Source organism: Vigna unguiculata, chromosome 7, assembly GCF_037176805.1.
Source record: "Vigna unguiculata cultivar grain cowpea cultivar isolate G323 ecotype 2 chromosome 7, ASM3717680v1, whole genome shotgun sequence".
In the NCBI taxonomy this organism is placed as follows: Eukaryota; Viridiplantae; Streptophyta; class Magnoliopsida; order Fabales; family Fabaceae; genus Vigna; species Vigna unguiculata.
The window spans coordinates 42,521,726-42,540,067 of NC_140798.1; the positions used below are offsets into that span (position 1 = coordinate 42,521,726).

The window sequence follows — 18,342 nt, forward strand, 5'->3', positions numbered from 1 at the left end:
TCAGTTTTATTCAGAGTAAACAAATTTACTAATATTGGTTCTCCGCACACAACAAAAAACAATAAAATCAGTTTTTTAAAATTATAATTGTTAGAGAGTTCTAGTTTCTGGGGTCTTAAAGTGGGTAGCACATCACACTCATAAATCATAATGTATGACCCTTTTTCTGTGCTCAATCAAATTTTTTTTCTTTATTCTTATTGCTCTCATTTTCCAAAGAATTATCTTCCCAGCTTAAATGTGTGGGTCATTTAAAGGTATAAGGATTTATGTCATTTGAATGTTGTGAAATTAGTATCTGTCACCTTCCTTCACAAGCTTAATTATTAGTATGTTGTTGTGCTAAGAACTACTTATGTCAAGCAATTTTAAAGTTGTGTAATTCAGAATTTTTTCTTTTGTTAGAAAGGTTTTCAAATGCTTAATCACATTTGAATGTTCTGTCCGATTTCTAAATATTTGAACCTAACCCAGATATTTATTATTCAACTATGCCACTTTCTTTTTCTTTTTGTTTTTTAAGAATTGAGCTAGCATTAGGCAAAAAGTGAGCAGAGAATACACGCAGGCTTTGCCAAAAAGATTTCTTGTCTTGTATGTATTCTATTTATATTTGATTCATTCCCTGTTAAAACTTTACACGCTTTAATAATTTTAAATAACAATAGACGGTATATGACACTTGGAGCAAGTCCCCATCTTCTAATAATATCCATACATTTCCTTTTGAAAACAGATTTCTAAAATATATAATTCAACTGTTAAATTTAAATTTATCGCAGTATATCAAATTTACAGGATCTCACCTAATTTAGAAACAATTTTTATTTCATAGTATCATTTTTTTATGGTATGGAAATCTTTTTCTTTTCTAAAATTAAATAAGTGATATATTATTGGATTTTGTATGTATATTTTGTAACGTGACATTAAGAGGTACATTATCACTGATAATCATAATATATATATATATATATATATATATATATATATATATATATATATATATATATATTACATTTTTAAGTTTTTTTCAATAAATTTATCTCTTTATAATTATAATACATTCACATATAAAAAAATATTAAATAAAGTATAAGATATTTTCTTACATCATCAAAGAATAATATATATATATATATATATATATATATATATATATATATATTTATGAAAAATTGCTGAGTTTTATTGCTATCTTATTACATAAGTATTTATTTATTTTATATAACCAAACATAATAAAATTGCAACTAACTCCTGGTTTAGTAGTCATTGTACTTTTATATAGAATAACTACAAAATTATATCATGTCAAAGTTTAAGTTTGTAATCAAACATCATATTCTAACACATTCATATTCTAACACATTCATAATGTATTGTTCAGTTTTTCATATCCATTTGTTGTTACACTTTTATTTTGCATCTGATGTTACTGGTATCTCCAAATTATCTCTAAATATTAAGAGTTGCATAAGATAAAATTATTCTCTGATTTCCTACACAGATAAAACAAGCATCAGACTAAAATCTTGACATAATTAAGTTATCTTAAGAAGGGATAAAACACCTAACTCATATTTTTTACTTTCTTATCAATATTTTTATCCTTATCGAATTTTTATGTGATTCTAGTTATACAAGACATGTTTCTTTTTTTTTAGCTTATCTTTGCAAATTATTTTTTCTGCATTATCATTACATTTTAAAAACAACAAAACACAAACACATAAAGCAAATGAGTTATTATTTTCAATAAATATATATATATATATATATATATATATATATATATATATATATAATTTATTTATATTTATTGAAGCCATGTTAACGCACCTACTTTAATGCAGGTTTATCTAAAAGAATTATACTATGGTCGCATATTATTTTGCACTCGACCAAATTGTACTTGAAGAGAGTGAAAAACAAAACTACAATTGTATTGAACAGAGAGTAGTTTTTTCATACTTCTCATTTTTTTTTTCTTTTCATCATTCTTTTTATTATAAAAATTATTAACATTACTTTAGATTAAAATGAAATTGTTAATTAATGTATTTAAGATACTAGTTAAAGAACTATTAATGAATGACTGTTATTTGAAAAGTGTAAAAAAACCCTGTTGATATAAAACTTATTATTTAACCAATCTTCTGAAGATAGTTGTCTAGATGTTTTTATTAGAATTTATACAAAATAATGTATATTTTGACAATCTCTTTTTAAAATACAACCACTTGATGGTTCCTTTCATGAAACATATATATATATATATATATATATATATATATATATATATATTTGTTCATATTTATTAGCATTATCACTATTATCATTTTTTATACTATTAATAGAAAGAATTTGATTTATAATTATCTTTTTTTATACAAATTCCTACACCTTTATTATTTATTATTGACTATTCCTTTAAACTCAACCAATCACTCACAAAAAGAAAATATTTATAATAAAATTATAGGAATTAATAAAAATATTTTTTCTAATTACTTTTTGTGAACATATTTGAAAATTTTCAATAATACTTTTTATTATCATAAAAAAGTAAAACACATTTGCATTTATAACTATTTTTTATATACAAGCTCTTAAGCGCGTGGAGATATCTTGCAAGTGTATATGATAAAAGAAGATGAGATCTGGTACTCCAAGGACCACACAAGAAAACATGGTCTTTGGATCCCACCGAACACGCCGGTGACATGTGGGACTAAGTTGACCGAGAAAAGAGAAAGTTGAGGTGTTCAGAATTCCTTATCTGCTTTGCTTTTTAACGCACATATTAATTTAAGTGGAGCCTGTTAAAAATAATCCACCACAAAATAACAATAAGTAATTTTCACCATTTTAAATGCTAACATGGTGATAAAATAGTTTGAAATATGTCTAATAAAATGTAAACACAAGACTTTCAATACTATGTCAAAACAAATGTGAACATTTTTAATTCAATTTGATTTTAAGTTCAAACTTAAACATTTTTAATTCAGCTCTATTATTTTTGTTCCACAATAGGTATTGCTCAATTTGATAGCACTGTCACGTTCTATAATATTTTTCCCACAGAAGAACTTCTCTTCAAAGGCGTGAGTCATACCTAAAAAACCTAATCACGATATGGCCTAAATATTTAGTCATGCCTAATCATGTTAATTAATATATAATTAATTAAGCATTAAAGAAATTGAAGATATTTTAGAAATGACTGATTTTGGTGTTGTTGTTAGGTTTGGTGACCTCACCAATTTTCCAAAAGAAGATTCTTGAAAGAAAATATATGGCGTGTTGTTAAGAAAAAACATTCATTGTTTCCCATCAATGAACAAACATGTCACTCCAAACTCGTACCAATCAGATATGTGATCTCTTTTTATTTAACTATAATAGAAAAAAGAAACAGTAATAATCAAACAAACAAAACGCGTGTCCACATGTTCCAATGGTATTAGAGGATTTAATCGGTTAAATAACGACACTTGTTGGATTAGTAAAAAAGACTAATCCTCCTTAATGGCACTTCCTTACGTCTTACAAATTAATTGTGATCTGTGATGATGTTAAACAATGATTTAGAGTTATTATTAAGAGTGGCTTTTACGTTTTATAACAATTATATTAATATTTTAAAAAAGTTATTTTGTTTGATGAACTATTTAAAATAGTTTTCTTTTATTTATATTTTTTTTAATCCACAAGTAAACACAAAGGGAATCGAAATTCAATTTTAGTTTAACTGAGTGATCTTTGAAATGAATGCTGAGTTGAAACTATTTAAAAAAAATGATTTGATATGAATTATTTTAGAAAAATAATTTGAATGTGGTGAAGCTTTAGTTGGGGCAAGACTTTCGAAAAACATACCTACAGGACCCAGTAAAAAGACAAGTGTGAACTATATTCAAGTCAATCATTCACACACATCTTCACTTGGTATGAACACACTTGTGTTGTGATGTCCCTGTAAATTCCTCAACGAGTCTTTTCGTATGAACACAGTAGTTGGTATGAGGGAGTAACAATCACGGAAACGTTAATATTTCCATCCAAAGATCCTATGAACAACGTTTCATCAACGAAATCATGTTGAAACAGTAAATAGTGTCATAAAACGGACTCTAGAAAAAAGACGTAGATTATGATGTCTTAGCAGCAGTAATGTCATTACCTGATATTAAGAGTAGGCAATGAAAGATGATGATGATGATGAAGCGTAAAAGTCTTGCAATGAATTGAAAACACAAAGCACACGAGGTAGCTGGGTTTTAGATGACAGGTAAGTGCATTTAAGGATCATAATATCTCAGCGCCCCAACAAATAAAGCTATGGTTCCATCCTTTGAATGCTAACCTTCAACTTGTTGCTGATTATATGGTCCACATAAAACACATCACACCAGACTTTTCAAACCCCCCCAATAAACCACTCGAACACATTATTTGTTGCAGATGGAAACTTGAAGCCCCTTCCATGCCTTACTATTCACTTCCAACAACATGTCAGTCAGAGTGTGGGAAAACCATTAATACTCTTATCTCAAATGCCAAAAATTATTCACCATCATTGCAAACACTTCACTCTCTCATTCATCTCTCTCTAATTCCACACATTTTTATTTTCTGTACCTGTGAACCCATCTACCATAATCAAATCTTCCACACTTCAATCTCTCACGTCGTCATTGCTTGTACTTTGTTCGCCTGTGTAGTTCAATGGGACATCATCAATGTCAAATCTGCATGTCTGCATCTTTTTGTGATTCTATATCTCTTAATATATCAAGTTGTACATCACAAACACTGTTGGTGTGTTCGGTAGGAATTAAAATAGGCAGATGGTAAAAGGCAATTTATTTTAATTTTGAAGGGAATATACGATCATATTATTCATATCATTGCCATTTTCCACCTCTCGTATTTTTGGCATATACCCAACTCAACCAATATCATTCAAGAGTGTATCAGTCTGCTACTAGTGAGTTCATCAGATGACAGCTAGCTTTTTATGCTTGTTGAATCAATTTTTTGGTACCTCGGCTGGCAAAAGCAGCATGAGTTTGTGTCAACTGAAATAAATATGTCAACCTATCTGGAAGATCGATCAATTTAAACAAGAAAACTATATCTTTTGACATGACCATGTGTGGAATAAACCCTGGTTTTTCTTCACCAAAAAAGTCAATATTTTAAATTGGTTCAGTTATCACTGGGAGGGTTGGTTGTGGTACAGATTTTCCACCCAACATATTTCAGACTTACTTACCAGAGTTCAAATATTACAGATGTGTTGTGTTAAGAATATACAATAACGAGAGAGCATTGAAAAGTCAATTATAACATCTGCACTGAAGAAAAAAACCAGACAGCTACTTCTTTCTATGCCACACTGTTTGCACATTGCATATGATTGCATGAAACTAACAAAATCAAGTTTTTGAGCATTGAAATTAATTACCATTTCTTTTTGCCCAGTAATTGCATATGAATGCATCTATAAAATTTCATCTGAAGAAATATTTATGACATGACATTGGAACCATGTGGAAACAAGATTCGTACTTTGGGTTTGCTGCTAAACTTGGTCGTTGTTTACGCTCTGCAGGAATGAACGAATAATCACATAGAAGGGGGTTTTCGATAAATAAGCACAACTTATGTGCAATTATTAAATTATGTGAATTTTTGTGGTGCATTTGTAAATATATATCATGGGCTTGAGTTTTATTGTATATATTTGGAGGCCTTTGTCAACGAGTAAGAGCAAATACTTGGCCCAAATAAAATGTTGCAAAAGACTCCTATTTAATCGTTTCAAAATATACCATTTTTTGTTTTGAAAATTAATACAACGGTATTCCAATTTTAATCGACGCATCTTATGATTTTTGTTTGTCGAAACCTGAAACCTATAGATATTTATTATTTGGCAAAGAACAAAGTAAAAAGTAGATTGAATGTATAATTTTTAGAAAATTAAAAGTATTAAACACTGTTATAGGACAAGACTTTTAGAATGCATAATTTTGTAAAAAATGGATTATAGAATAATTACCGTGCTTGATTGAGGCGATATCTTGATGCAATTATTTGATTCTTCACAAATCTCCTCGTGAATACTGTTATTCCAAGTCATCGCAAGCATCGTCGTAATAAATTGTTCTAACAAATTGAATGTGAAACAAAGTGCACAAACCTATGATACAATTATATTTTGCATCTTTTCCAAATAGAATGAAGAGCTTGGTTCGAAGCATGTACGAATCTCATGAATTGTAATTTATTGAATCAAGAACAACTTAATATTAGAATTTTCTTCGAGATAAAAACAGTGTGTGCATTAAATGCTTGATCTTAAATATGGAATTCATTCATTATGAAACTAATAGAAAAAGTAAAACAAGATTAGGAAAAAACATAAAAATGAAAGAAAAAGATAGATTTAATAGTGCAACATCTAATAAAACAAAAATAACTAAAAACGTGAAGATATACGAAGTAAAACAAAATTTATTTATCCTCTATATAATGGTATTACAAAGCTTATGTAAAAAAAATAATTGCTAACTGAACAAGTAGTTAATAATATTTAGTTAAAAAAAAAAAAACCGAATATGCTAAGATATATATGTGTGTAGATTCTAATTGTTTGAGAAAGTGTCACATGGACGTCCTATTTATTATTTATTATGCCTTCCATTATTTTCAAAACCATTATGCTAAGATATATATGTGTGTAGATGCTAAGATAAAAAACCGAATAATTCTCAAAACCAAATACTTGCATTTACCTACATCATATTATTTATTATGCCTTCCATTATTTTCCTTGTTTCTCCTTTTATTCCAAGTCGGCAACACGCGTTTTGTGATGAGATCTATTATCTATTACGTAAAATCTTTTTGTAATGTTGATATTTATGATCATGGACTTTTCATACTTATTTGAGAGCATACGACGACACCTTAATATCTAAGTAACATAAAAGTCTGTTCCTGTCCAGTTGATTTTCTACTTATAATAATTCAATCAGAAATAATCTTATATATTAAGTTTATCTATTTTTACTATAATTACGGTGTAATAATTAGATGACAATGAAAAGGCAACGAGAAGCCAAAATATGGAAATGTGAAAATGCATTCCAAAGTAAAATAGATTAGTTCAGCAATTTGCAAGTGTATATGGGAGGACACTGGTAATAATGAAATAGAAACACACGCACATTTTTTTTTTTATCGAAACAAGATACTGAGACTAACTCGCAGGTCAACGAGTCAATACCCGAACCACTATGAGCAGAAAACGCAGAGCGGTTATTCCAGTGCATGCAAAAGCAGCAGAATGAAGTTCCTCCATCGCGGTTCGTTCTTGACTCGAAACCTTCCTTGCGCGACCCTTTGTGCCTCAGCCTCTTCCACTACTCTATATAATTTAAATCCTATACACCCAACCAAATATAAATAATATAACCCCTCCCTCTCCTTAGAACAAAAAAATTACCACAAAATAATAAGGTAAGGTAACGTAACTTAACTTCCTTTATGCAACTTTATGCAACTCTCAGAGCACCTTTGATCTTCTGAATGGTGCATGAAATCAGGTTATTCACAGTGTCCACCGACTCCACTGTGAGCTTTGCGGTTGGGAGACTGTTCACCAGAATTTGGAACCCCACCGTCAGAAGGCTTCCGCCGCGGTCTTCGCCTCCGCCACCCTTCTGCATTGTCCCATTGCAACTGCTGCTGTTGTTGTTGCAGTGACCATCGGGGAGAATGGCGAAGCCTGAAGGCAAGAGTGCAACGTATGCAGAATCTCCACCACTCATCACCACGTTCAGTGATTGCACGTCAACCGGCGCATATACCACCACCGAGCACGACGCGTCCATCCATGTCTCTTGCAGGATCAGCATGCTGCTATCGTTCGCATTAACAGCCTGCAAATGAGACACCATACAGTTATATCAACAACAAAAAACCAAGTGTTTAATGTTTTTGTTAAATGAAACGTGTGTGTGCATAAGAAAACAACTTACGTTGGCACGGAGAAGAGAAACACAGTTTCCGTGTCCTTGTCCTTTGGCAATATGTACCATCTCCTGCATCGGTCCACCGTTGGACAAGATGTCCCACTCACTTCTCAGCCGTTCATCACGCAGAAAATCAAACACCCTTTGCCGTGACACCGGCATCCAAACAGAAGTTGCAGCACTGAGCACGATTCCCGGAGGCTCACCAGGGTCATCCACGTTTTTTCTAGTCATCACCTTCATGTCGTCACCAAGAGTTCCAATGTGAAGCATGTCCCACTTGCGTGCAGACGACGCACAAACCCCCGAACAGAAGTTACTAGTCATGCGTTGTGCCAATTTCAACATGCTCCTCCGACCGGCCTGGCTTAATGCTGCAAAACCATAGTGCCAAAGTTTACACAATGATACTGTGACAACGTTACATGAGATGAAAGGGTGAATAAAATATGGCATGCATGTGCACCTGTGTGATCATCGCTTGAAATGGAAGAGGACATGAGGATGGCCAAGCATTCACACTGCCTCTGGAGAGTGGCGATCCATCTATGAGCACCAAATCCAACACCGGAACTAAGCAATGGGCGATAAAGTTGGTGAACACCACTCTCATCATAATCCCAATGCTCAAGCCAAGTAACCTACAAACAGTGCAACTTATCTTCTATCAAACCAAAACAAAAAAAAAATATTTCAAAACTAGCAGAGGTTCTGTCATGTAGAGATTCCCAAAGCAATGGAGTAAATGCTTGCATGCTAGTTGAGGAGCACAAAATAAAAAAATAACAATTTTTCCTTCCTTTATTTTGTGTTTTAGAATTCAGATGTGCATTGCAACTTTTATCGGAACATAACTATAAGAATCAAACAGTTTTTTGACGTGGTCATGGATAAAATTAGAAGGGTGGGTAGTTGTTGAATTTACGTAAAACTCCACATACATAAAAAATGTTTGACATAAAACCCTAGGCTAATTATAAATTAATACCTCAGGTAAGAAGTGTGTAGAGGATTATGTAAAATATAAAAGTCGGAGCAGATGTCAACGCCATTGGCGAATCCCAACAAAGTTAGCAGATCATGGAATTTTTTTAATATTATAAAACCTATATTAATATATTAAAGGGCACGGATTAACACATCACCTGCAAACATTATAATATATGACTGGATCCAGATCATCAATGTCTCGTATGCAGTAAAAAAATAGTTTGTTCTATATCAAAGGAGATAGGAATAGAAGTATCAAGTGTATTTTTTTATACGACAAGGACTGAACAATCCAAGATTTAAAATTTTCATGCACTTATAAATGGTAAAAGATGCGAAACAGAAACGAAGTTTCAAAATATTGGTAAACAATATAAACCTTGATTCACTATTCTCTAGGAGTATCACTGGACAAATTAAATACAGACAACAAGAACCCCTTCTCTGAAGTTTGGAGATTATAATACAATTTAACAAAGGAAGCATCTCCCAAATTAAAAAACTACTCAACGTGACTGATTTCGCAGGCAAAGTTCAACCTTATTCCATTTTGTATCAGTCAAAACAAAGTTCACTTGACAAAGAAGTCAAGTGAAACTTCTTGCAAAACTAGTATACATCAGATATATCCAAAACACCCCGTTCATTAAAAAAATGGACGAAGATATTATAAACTTTTTTTAAAAATACAAAAGCTAAAAAAAAAAAACAAACAGATTGAAGCACAGATTAAAGAGAAAAGAAAATAGTGTTAAAAAGAACTTAGATCAGCACTTACCTTGGAGTAACCATTGGGCATATCCTGCACAATACAGCCAGAAGGAAGCCTCCTACAGCTCATGAATGGTTGTGCATTAGCAGCATCATGACCAATATCAATAGAAACATCAACCACAGCCCATACACCTTCTGCATGCTGCTTACAGAACCGTATGAATCTCACTTGACGAACGGGGACTAGTGGTGAAAGCAATTGTACCTCAGCATGCATCTGAAATGCATAATCCTAGTCATCAGTCCCACCAACTAATAAGACAAAGTGAAGCAAATATACAGCAAAGAAACGAACCACTTGTAGAGCACCATTTCTTGTTCCACCCACGCCATTGGATATGACATCGAGGTTGATAGCTCTAGCAATCATAGAAGGAAACATCTCTGCCCATCGATTCTATTCAAAGAAATAACCAATTAAAACAAGATATTAAACATACCTGCATCAATTCTAGATTAAATAATAGTCATGGTTCATTAATTAAGATCAGAAGCACCAAATCAAAGTGTTATCCTAACAAGTAATACATTGCTCTGATCCCTGCATCATTGGCAATTCACTCACTACAGAAAAGTAAAATTGGTTAAACTTCACTGAAGCCAAGCTAGGAAGTTGATGATCATAGACATACCGCGTCCATCAAAGTTTCCACAAGGGCTAAACTGTTGATGATTACTATCCCAGTTTCTCTTGTAGCTTCAGTTACATAAGCAGTGGGTTTAGGACCAATACAAGGAGAAAACAACCTTGCATACTCCTCATGGTTAAACACTTCCTTTTCACCATCCAAACTCTTAATCCAAAGAGGGCTCTCTGCCTGAGTCATCTTTAGCAATTCCTCCATAGCAGCCAACGCAAGATCTATAAGCATAGATCTCTCAAGCTGAACTTCGTTTCCCATCAACCCCAGTGATGGTCTAATCCCAGGCATTGCAGTTTGAGTGCCCAACACTCCATCTCCCAAGTCAAGTCCCATTGGCAAGGGAGTGCCAAGAGTGCTTGAACCACCAAGCCCATTCCTTCCGATACCAAGTTCCAGACCAGAATTTGAGGTTGGTAGAGCCATGGGACCGGTCATTGATGAGATTGGCTTGCCGAGGAACTTGTTTGCTAAGGCACATATACGGTTCAACTCATCTTTTAGTCGAGCATTCTCAATTCTAATCTGGTGCTCCTCAAATGAAATTTGGCCAGGAATCGCTGGGCCACCACAGCTGTTACACACTGGATTTGACATTGCTTCCTTCATCAGACTGTTCTCAGCTCTGAGCTTATCATTCTCCTGCCTAAGCATTATGTTCTCGTGGCGTTCCAGTTGGGTCTGATTCAAGGAAAATCACTTCAATTAGCACTATATCTAAATTCAATCACCAAACTGCATTCAAGTGCAATAATTCTACATTACTGTCCTTAAATTCACCTTCATTTGGGTTCGTCGGTTCTGAAACCAGAACTTGACTTGCTTATTCTCCAACCCAAGCCTCTTACTGAGATCCAACCTTTGCTTCTCATCAGGGTGAGGACACTCCTTGAAGAAACTAAAAACCAACAAAAGCAAAACCCAAAAACCACAAACCAACAATCTTACTTAATTACAGAAGAAAATTAGCAAAAAGTAAATAAATTACAAAGCCACTAAGTTTTATAAAGTCATACGACTCAAGCTCCTGAATTTGGTGAGGAGTATGTCTGTGGTATCTTTTCTTCCTCTGTGGCTGATCATCACCACCATCCTGATCATCACCAGATACACCATCGAAGTTATCACTTCCAGAGCGGCTTTCATACTCATCGTCCCTCATCCTCCCCATCAAACCAGCATCAAAATTTTCCCCAATGAGACCCATCTCACTGGGGCCCTCCATTTTCCTTTGCTGTAGAACATAATAATAACTTCATCAGCAACGAGAAGGGGATGAACAATAAGATGCACAAATGAAATTCAATGCCAACAGAGAAATAAACAAAAAATAAGATGTCTAGAGATGGAGACCAAAACCATACATTTGAGTAGGAGAAGGAAGATGAATTTTGCATTGAAGAGGAAACGGATTGAGAAATAATTATCAGTCACAACAACTCTTGCACCCCAACAGCAAACCCTGAAGGCTCAATCCCCACAAAAGGTTTTAAAAAATTGGATTGACCCTCTCCCTTTTATCTCCCAATAAATTCTGTGCTTCTATCCCTCCCTCGCTGACTCTCATGTTCGTCTCTCCTGTTATTTCTATTTTATACCCGAAATTGTCACTATCACTTTTGTCAAGAAGCTTTTTCAGTTTTTTGACTCCTTAATACGCTTACTTTTTGACCTTTAAACCAGATTGAGCTAAGCACTGACAAGATTGAAATTTTTTTTTGTGAAAAAGTAGACAAGGCCAAAAAGTTGTTTCCTTGTCGACACCCCTTTCTCTCTCCAGCAGAAAGCTAAAAGGCTATCCTAAAAGAGATGGAAAGAGCAAGAAGACAAAGAAAAATCCCCCTTCCTTTCTGATCCAAGGTTCACACCTGCATAACATGTCTGCAACCCCAACAGCAGAAAAAACACAAAACAGTGACATGAGAAGGAGAACCCTTGTTTTCCTATATTTCACACTTGACCGATTCTTTGTCAGTATCGAGAATTTTGAAAAAGACCCCAGCAAGAAGAAAATCCAAAGAAGTCTAAGGCCAAAACGTCCCTCAGGAAAAAAAAAAAAGAATAAAAAACAAAGATTGAGAATCTTTTCACACAAATATAAAAAGGACAACAAGAAATAGAAAAACTTCTCTCATAAGTATCTTATCTCAGTCATATTCACACACCACCCTGACTTTTCAAATGCATCACACCAAATCTAAGCTAAAAAAACCGGTTGACACCACCCCCGTCATTCTCTCTCTTCTCTCTCCACCCCGTTACTGATGATATAAGTGAGAAACTGAGAAATGGAGAAAGTTAGATGGTATACAAACCAACCATGGTACGGAGAAAACGATACCTTTTAATTTGACAGTGTGCAAAGTAAAAGAGCCAAAAAAACAAACAGAGCCGCTGGGTTCCACAGCCTAGAAAGTTATGATTTCTCTTTTAAATTAAATAATCCAATTCGTGGTTGATAAATTTGACAGCAAAAACATTAAATCTTAAAAGGTAAAAATCTCTTTCTCTTACTATTTTTATTTCTTTTTTTTTTTCTTAAAGATTGAAACATGCTGCGTCTATTGAGATTGGTGGAAGAGAAAGGGACAGATAAAATAAAATAAAATGGTTTATAATTATATGAAATGCTGATTGATTAACAATAAAAAAAGATGGAGCTGACTTACAGTGACTATGGGGGTAATGAGAAAGTCAATGGTTTTCTGCACTAAGATAATTGTGTTTTTCCTAAATGAAACAAACCCTTTCGGCTTTTGCTTTGAAATCGAATCCAAGTTAGATTCCAAACCCCTTTGTGCCTGTTCCTGTTAATAACATAGCTGCTTCTTCAACCAGATCTTTCTCTCTGGTTACTCTCTGCACACACTTATTATTTTTCTATCTTCAATGTATAGCATACGAGTGCGGGGTCCACGCTAGAAAGAGGGGTTCGTGATGTCCGCCACCAATCACAACTCAACATGGAGCGCGTGCACACGCGCATGCTTCCGCTATTACTGTTGTCAACTACAATCTACTCGCATTGTCCTTTTGAATGGTGTTTTTTTCCGATGTGTTCCGCTCCACCGTAAGATCCGACAACAGCCAATAAGAGTGTCTAGGTTTAAGGACTGTAATGTCAATTCAGGATATTAAGGCACTTTCTGGATCCAAGACTTAAAGGTCAGTCTATGAATGTGTTAGGATTCCTTCATTTCTCATGAAAAAAAAAAAGTAATGAATATTTGAGAGGAGTTATATATTTTTATTCTATAAATAAGAAAGGTTATCTCTCTTCCTTTGTAAAAATTTTCCATCTTCTATAAATAAGGAAATTATATTATTTCATATATAGGTTAAGAATCTTCTTTAAAATAAAGAAAAAGTATATTTTCATTACAATTAATTTATGGAAACCGGTAGATAATTGGTAATTTGAGAGATCAAAATAGAGACTATTTGTCTTCTCATTTTCATTGTTTTTACTAAATTAAATATCATAATCAATTTTTCTTATGTGTTAAAATTGTTGATGTTACTGCTGTAATTAATTTATTTCCCATGGTGACTATTTTAGATTCATAAAAAAAAAAGGAATTTGTTATATTAATTTTGAAAGGTGTTATAATAAGTTATCTTGTTAGGAAGACTTTTAATATGTGTAACTCAATTAAAGGAAAAATATTTATAATCCAATTTTTTTTTAGCTAAAAGCATATTCTCATTGGTAGTCAATGATAGAAGATCATCAATTACAAAATGTTAATTATAAATCAAAGCAACTCAACGAAAAATATTGATAAAGATTGGGAATTTTTATATTACAGAATGATTACAAAAATTAACTAATTTATTGATTGAAGGTTGTTCAGATATGTATCAATTTGTGTCATTGTATAAGATTAATTGCAAAATTTGAATATATAATTTAGAAGAATATACTTAGGAATAGAGTTCATATTGTCATAAAGTTATCAACATTAGAGGAATAAAAAGTTGGAATATGATAAAAAATGTATATAGGTTAAGAATCTTCTTTCAAATAAAGAAAAAGTATATTTTCATTACAATTTATGAAAACCGGTAGATAATTGGTAATTTGAGAGTCCAGAATAGAGACTATTTGTATTCTCATTTTCATTGTTTTTACTAAATTAAATATCATAATTAACTTTTTCTTATATGTTAAAATTGTTGATGTTACTGCTGTTATTAATTTAAACAATCTTAACATTTAAAAGATCGACAAACCGGTTGATAGAGATACAAATAAAAATTGAAGATGTTTTCCAAACATGTTTACTCCTTGGTTCTCTTCCTAAAAGGTTAAAAAAAAAATTAGTTATCACCGGTAACAATTTTTCCCATATCGACAACTTAACATCAATGTTGACATGTTATTGCATACTATTTGCTAAATGAAGGAAAAAAAAATATTCAAATAAGTAACAAGACGTTGACAAAATAAGGAATTGTAATTAAGAAACCCAAAAAGATACGTTGGAACCTTTTTCTCAGTTGATGAAATATTTTTCATGAAAAGTGATATTCCTTCGTAAAAAAAGTATCATACGTCTATAAATAGACAAGTATATTAATGAAGAATATCTCTTCATACAAAATTATGTTCCGTTCTACATAAATGATTTTTTTTATCACTTATAAATAAGCAAAACATTTAATTCCATCATGTCTAGTTAAAATCTTCTTTAAAAGAAAGAGGAAAATAAGTAAAAAAATTATACTAATCTTCTCCTAGGAAAAAAAAAGTTATATTTTTCCAACCCTTGATAACAATTGAAAAATAATTCTCTATAATGATTAGGTTATGCAATAAATTCTCTTGAAAAAAAAAATACTTATATTTATCTTTCCAAATTGTTTTACATTGAGCTTTTGCATATTAATACTACTGTTACTATTATTCTGTTCTACTCTTATTATTTTTCTTTTGTGGTATCTATTTTGCGTTAACGAATGAGGTATTATGTTCTCTTAATTCCCAACAGAATGAGATTCGTGACCGAAGGATTTAAGGATTGGATCTTGTGTATGTCACAACAAATCTAACCTTCAATCCATACTTGAAATGGATTTACCTCTTTTCGCTTTTTTCCATAGATCATAATTTAAAAAAAAAAGGACAATTGAATTAAATTGATAATATTCAGTTTGAAGATTTAGTTTGTGTAATATATACTTAGAGAATTTTTTATTTATAAAATCTTCAATATGATTTGTATATAAATAAATAAATAAAATGAATGTGAAAAAGAGAATGGGGCTATGCTTACGTGGCTATTGTTAACTTATTTATGTGGTTGCGTCAAATACAATTTTAGACAATCAGTGCATTAACAAAAATTCAATACTCGGGAATCCAGACTGTATTTATTTTTATTTTTATTTTCATTGCATTTATCCCAACTGCGTTTCTTCACGGGACCATGTCTTCAATGTAAACATAAAAATATATACATTTCTTTGCTATTTCATTTCACTAATTGCAAAATCATAAAAATATGTGAAAAAAGTAATTGAATGTACAAGAATTATATGGCGGTTTTGTATTTTTATTCTCTAAGAATATAAAATTGTTTTTCTTTATATATCGATTCACTTTTAATAAAGTCTCACGGACTCTATTTACTGTGCCAGGAAACTTTTTATGTAATTAGTATTATAGTTAATATTATAGGTGATATGAATTGTCTTATGCTTTAAATAAATTTAGGCTCTGAAATAAATAGTGACTTTAATATTTGATATCTTTTAATTTTCTATCCGGACGTTACAACGTATCTGGACAGAGTTGAAAAAATAAACATATCAAGACAAAAATAATTAAAGTATAAATATTAGAAAACTATTTCTTCTTAAAAGTATACAATATTTGTAACAACAACACATCTGGAGATGATAACAAGTCAGAATGGTTACTTACAATAACTATTATGGGTGATATCTTTGACACTTTTTTATTGTAAATTTTAAAATAAAATTATGTAACATCACTATTTAAATTATAAACTCAGATAGAAAATCTTAAATTGTTAATTAGTGCATGAAAACATATTATTATAAATAAAAATACTTTTCCAAATAAGTTCACAATTTTTCGCAAAAGCTGATTTTTTCCTTTCTAAAAAAATGTGAAAAAAGAGATATCCTAGAACCCCATGAAAATCATTTCCATGAATTTTATTTTTCTTGCGAATTAAGGTATTTTATGCCCAAGTACAAAAAAAGGCAATCTCCATAAAATATATATAAAACAAAATCACAACCAAAATCTGCATCTTTTTATTAAGTGTGTATTTTAACGAGTTTTCTTTTTTGTCTATTTACACAAAAACTTCCATTTTAACTTAAATTTTTATTTTATTCCAATAATATCTTTGAATTATTTAACTTTAAGAGCAAACAACTCATATGATCAAAACATTACATAAGAAACATGCTCATCACCCTTCTGTTTGTTTTCTTTTACTTTTTCACTTTCCAAACATATTTTCGAAATGATGTGTATGAACCAGTTGATGATTAAAAAGTTAACTAAAGAATGAGAATTTTTAGTTAGTAATTATTATTGCACTATATTTAGTGCATTATTTTAAGAGAGGGTTGCATAAGTAGATTGCAGAACTAGAAAATTATTGTCACTTTCCACATTACACAAGTGAGACAATAAGGAATTAAAGTTTGAAGAAAAGGATGCATGATGGAGTTTTTGATGATTAATTAATGGGGTTAAATGATAGATATGTGATGGTTAAATAGCTTTGATTTCACAGGTGAGATATTATTAAGAAAGTAGTACACTATATAATGTAGTTCATGACTCCACAAGACTTTTTAATTTATTTGCACAATCCAACTACAAACATATACATTAATTATTTTTATTCATACATTAATTGACTTTTTTAAAATATTTTATGGCCAACATTAGACATAAATGATTATTATATACATTATAAAAACGTCCATTTTCAGAGATATTATTATACAAATGCAATAAAATATAATTAATATAAATAATAGTTTGTTAAGAATATTGGTGCTGGAACGAGAGTTTGGCAATACCAGAATAAACACAATCTCTACCTATCTAAGATCATGTTTGGACGAGAATTTTCTTAAACAATCCAAGAAATAAATAAGTTTGACGACTTAAAAATACTTTCCTTTTACAGTAAAAAAAATTATTATGAATAATTTTTATTATATATATATATATATATATATATATATATATATATATATATATATATATATATTAAATTCCCTTAGTTTAAAGATAGACCAATAGTTATTGATATCAAACAAACATTTACTTTTATTAATTAAAATTTGAGTGTATTTGAGATGATAAATCATTTAATATTCGATTATATTATAAAAATATTAATTTTTAAACTGAATATGATGTCAAATTTATTTTTTAATTTGTCAAAATGGTTCATTCAATAAGTTATGACATATATTGAAACTAAATGTTAACATCTAAAATCACCTTATAATTATAATTTTTTCAAGGAACAAATTTATGTTGGTTTTCTGTCTTCCTTCATGACTGTTATGCAATTTTCTTCAATTAGAAAACCGACTTTGGCCTATTAAGAGTTGTCAAGATTTAATGAAATATTTGCTTTCTTATTCATTGTTAATTTCGATGACAATTTATTTCAAATTATTTTTCAAAACACTTTAAAAAAAATACTGATTATTACAGTTTTGAAATAATTATATATGTTTTAAATCATACATTTATTTATGCAGTCATTTTTTTTCTTCTCTTTAAGTGCTTTTATGTTACTTTATTGGATAAGTAATTGTAATAAATGGTTCATATGTTCATGCACATAGCACTTATATTTGGCATCCACTGAGAAGCTTATAAAT

At 31.1% G+C, this 18,342-nt stretch overlaps 1 protein-coding gene across 4 annotated transcripts; it reads right to left on the bottom strand.

Moving 5' to 3' along the window:
- Positions 1-7,140: 7,140 nt before the first annotated feature.
- Positions 7,141-13,311, bottom strand: LOC114189797 (homeobox-leucine zipper protein HDG1-like). 4 transcript variants are annotated; one of them, XM_028078489.2, is made up of 10 exons: positions 11,820-12,741; positions 11,472-11,689; positions 11,236-11,353; positions 10,447-11,136; positions 10,110-10,211; positions 9,819-10,031; positions 8,517-8,691; positions 8,057-8,424; positions 7,556-7,957; positions 7,141-7,459 (listed from the first exon to the last, which is right to left on the bottom strand). In XM_028078489.2, the coding sequence occupies exons 1-9, from the start codon at positions 11,850-11,852 to the stop codon at positions 7,571-7,573; spliced, it is 2,304 nt and encodes a 767-aa protein (XP_027934290.1). In that variant the 5' UTR covers positions 11,853-12,741; the 3' UTR covers positions 7,141-7,459; positions 7,556-7,570. The 4 variants fall into 4 exon arrangements, with proteins under 4 accessions (XP_027934290.1, XP_027934291.1, XP_027934292.1 ...); XM_028078490.2 differs by lacking the exon at positions 11,820-12,741 and adding an exon at positions 13,125-13,311 and having other exon boundaries at positions 7,141-7,957; XM_028078491.2 differs by lacking the exon at positions 11,820-12,741 and adding an exon at positions 12,797-12,814 and having other exon boundaries at positions 7,141-7,957.
- Positions 13,312-18,342: the final 5,031 nt, after the last annotated feature.

Excerpts from the sequence above, each read along its gene's own strand:
- LOC114189797 (XM_028078489.2), bottom strand. The coding sequence starts at position 11,852 with ATGCAAAATTCATCTTCCTTCTCCTACTCAAAT. Across the intron at positions 10,212-10,446 it reads TGGAAACTTTGATGGACGCG|AATCGATGGGCAGAGATGTT; the intron begins GTATGTCTATGA and ends TTCTTTGAATAG. Across the intron at positions 8,425-8,516 it reads TTCAAGCGATGATCACACAG|CATTAAGCCAGGCCGGTCGG; the intron begins GTGCACATGCAT and ends ATGGTTTTGCAG.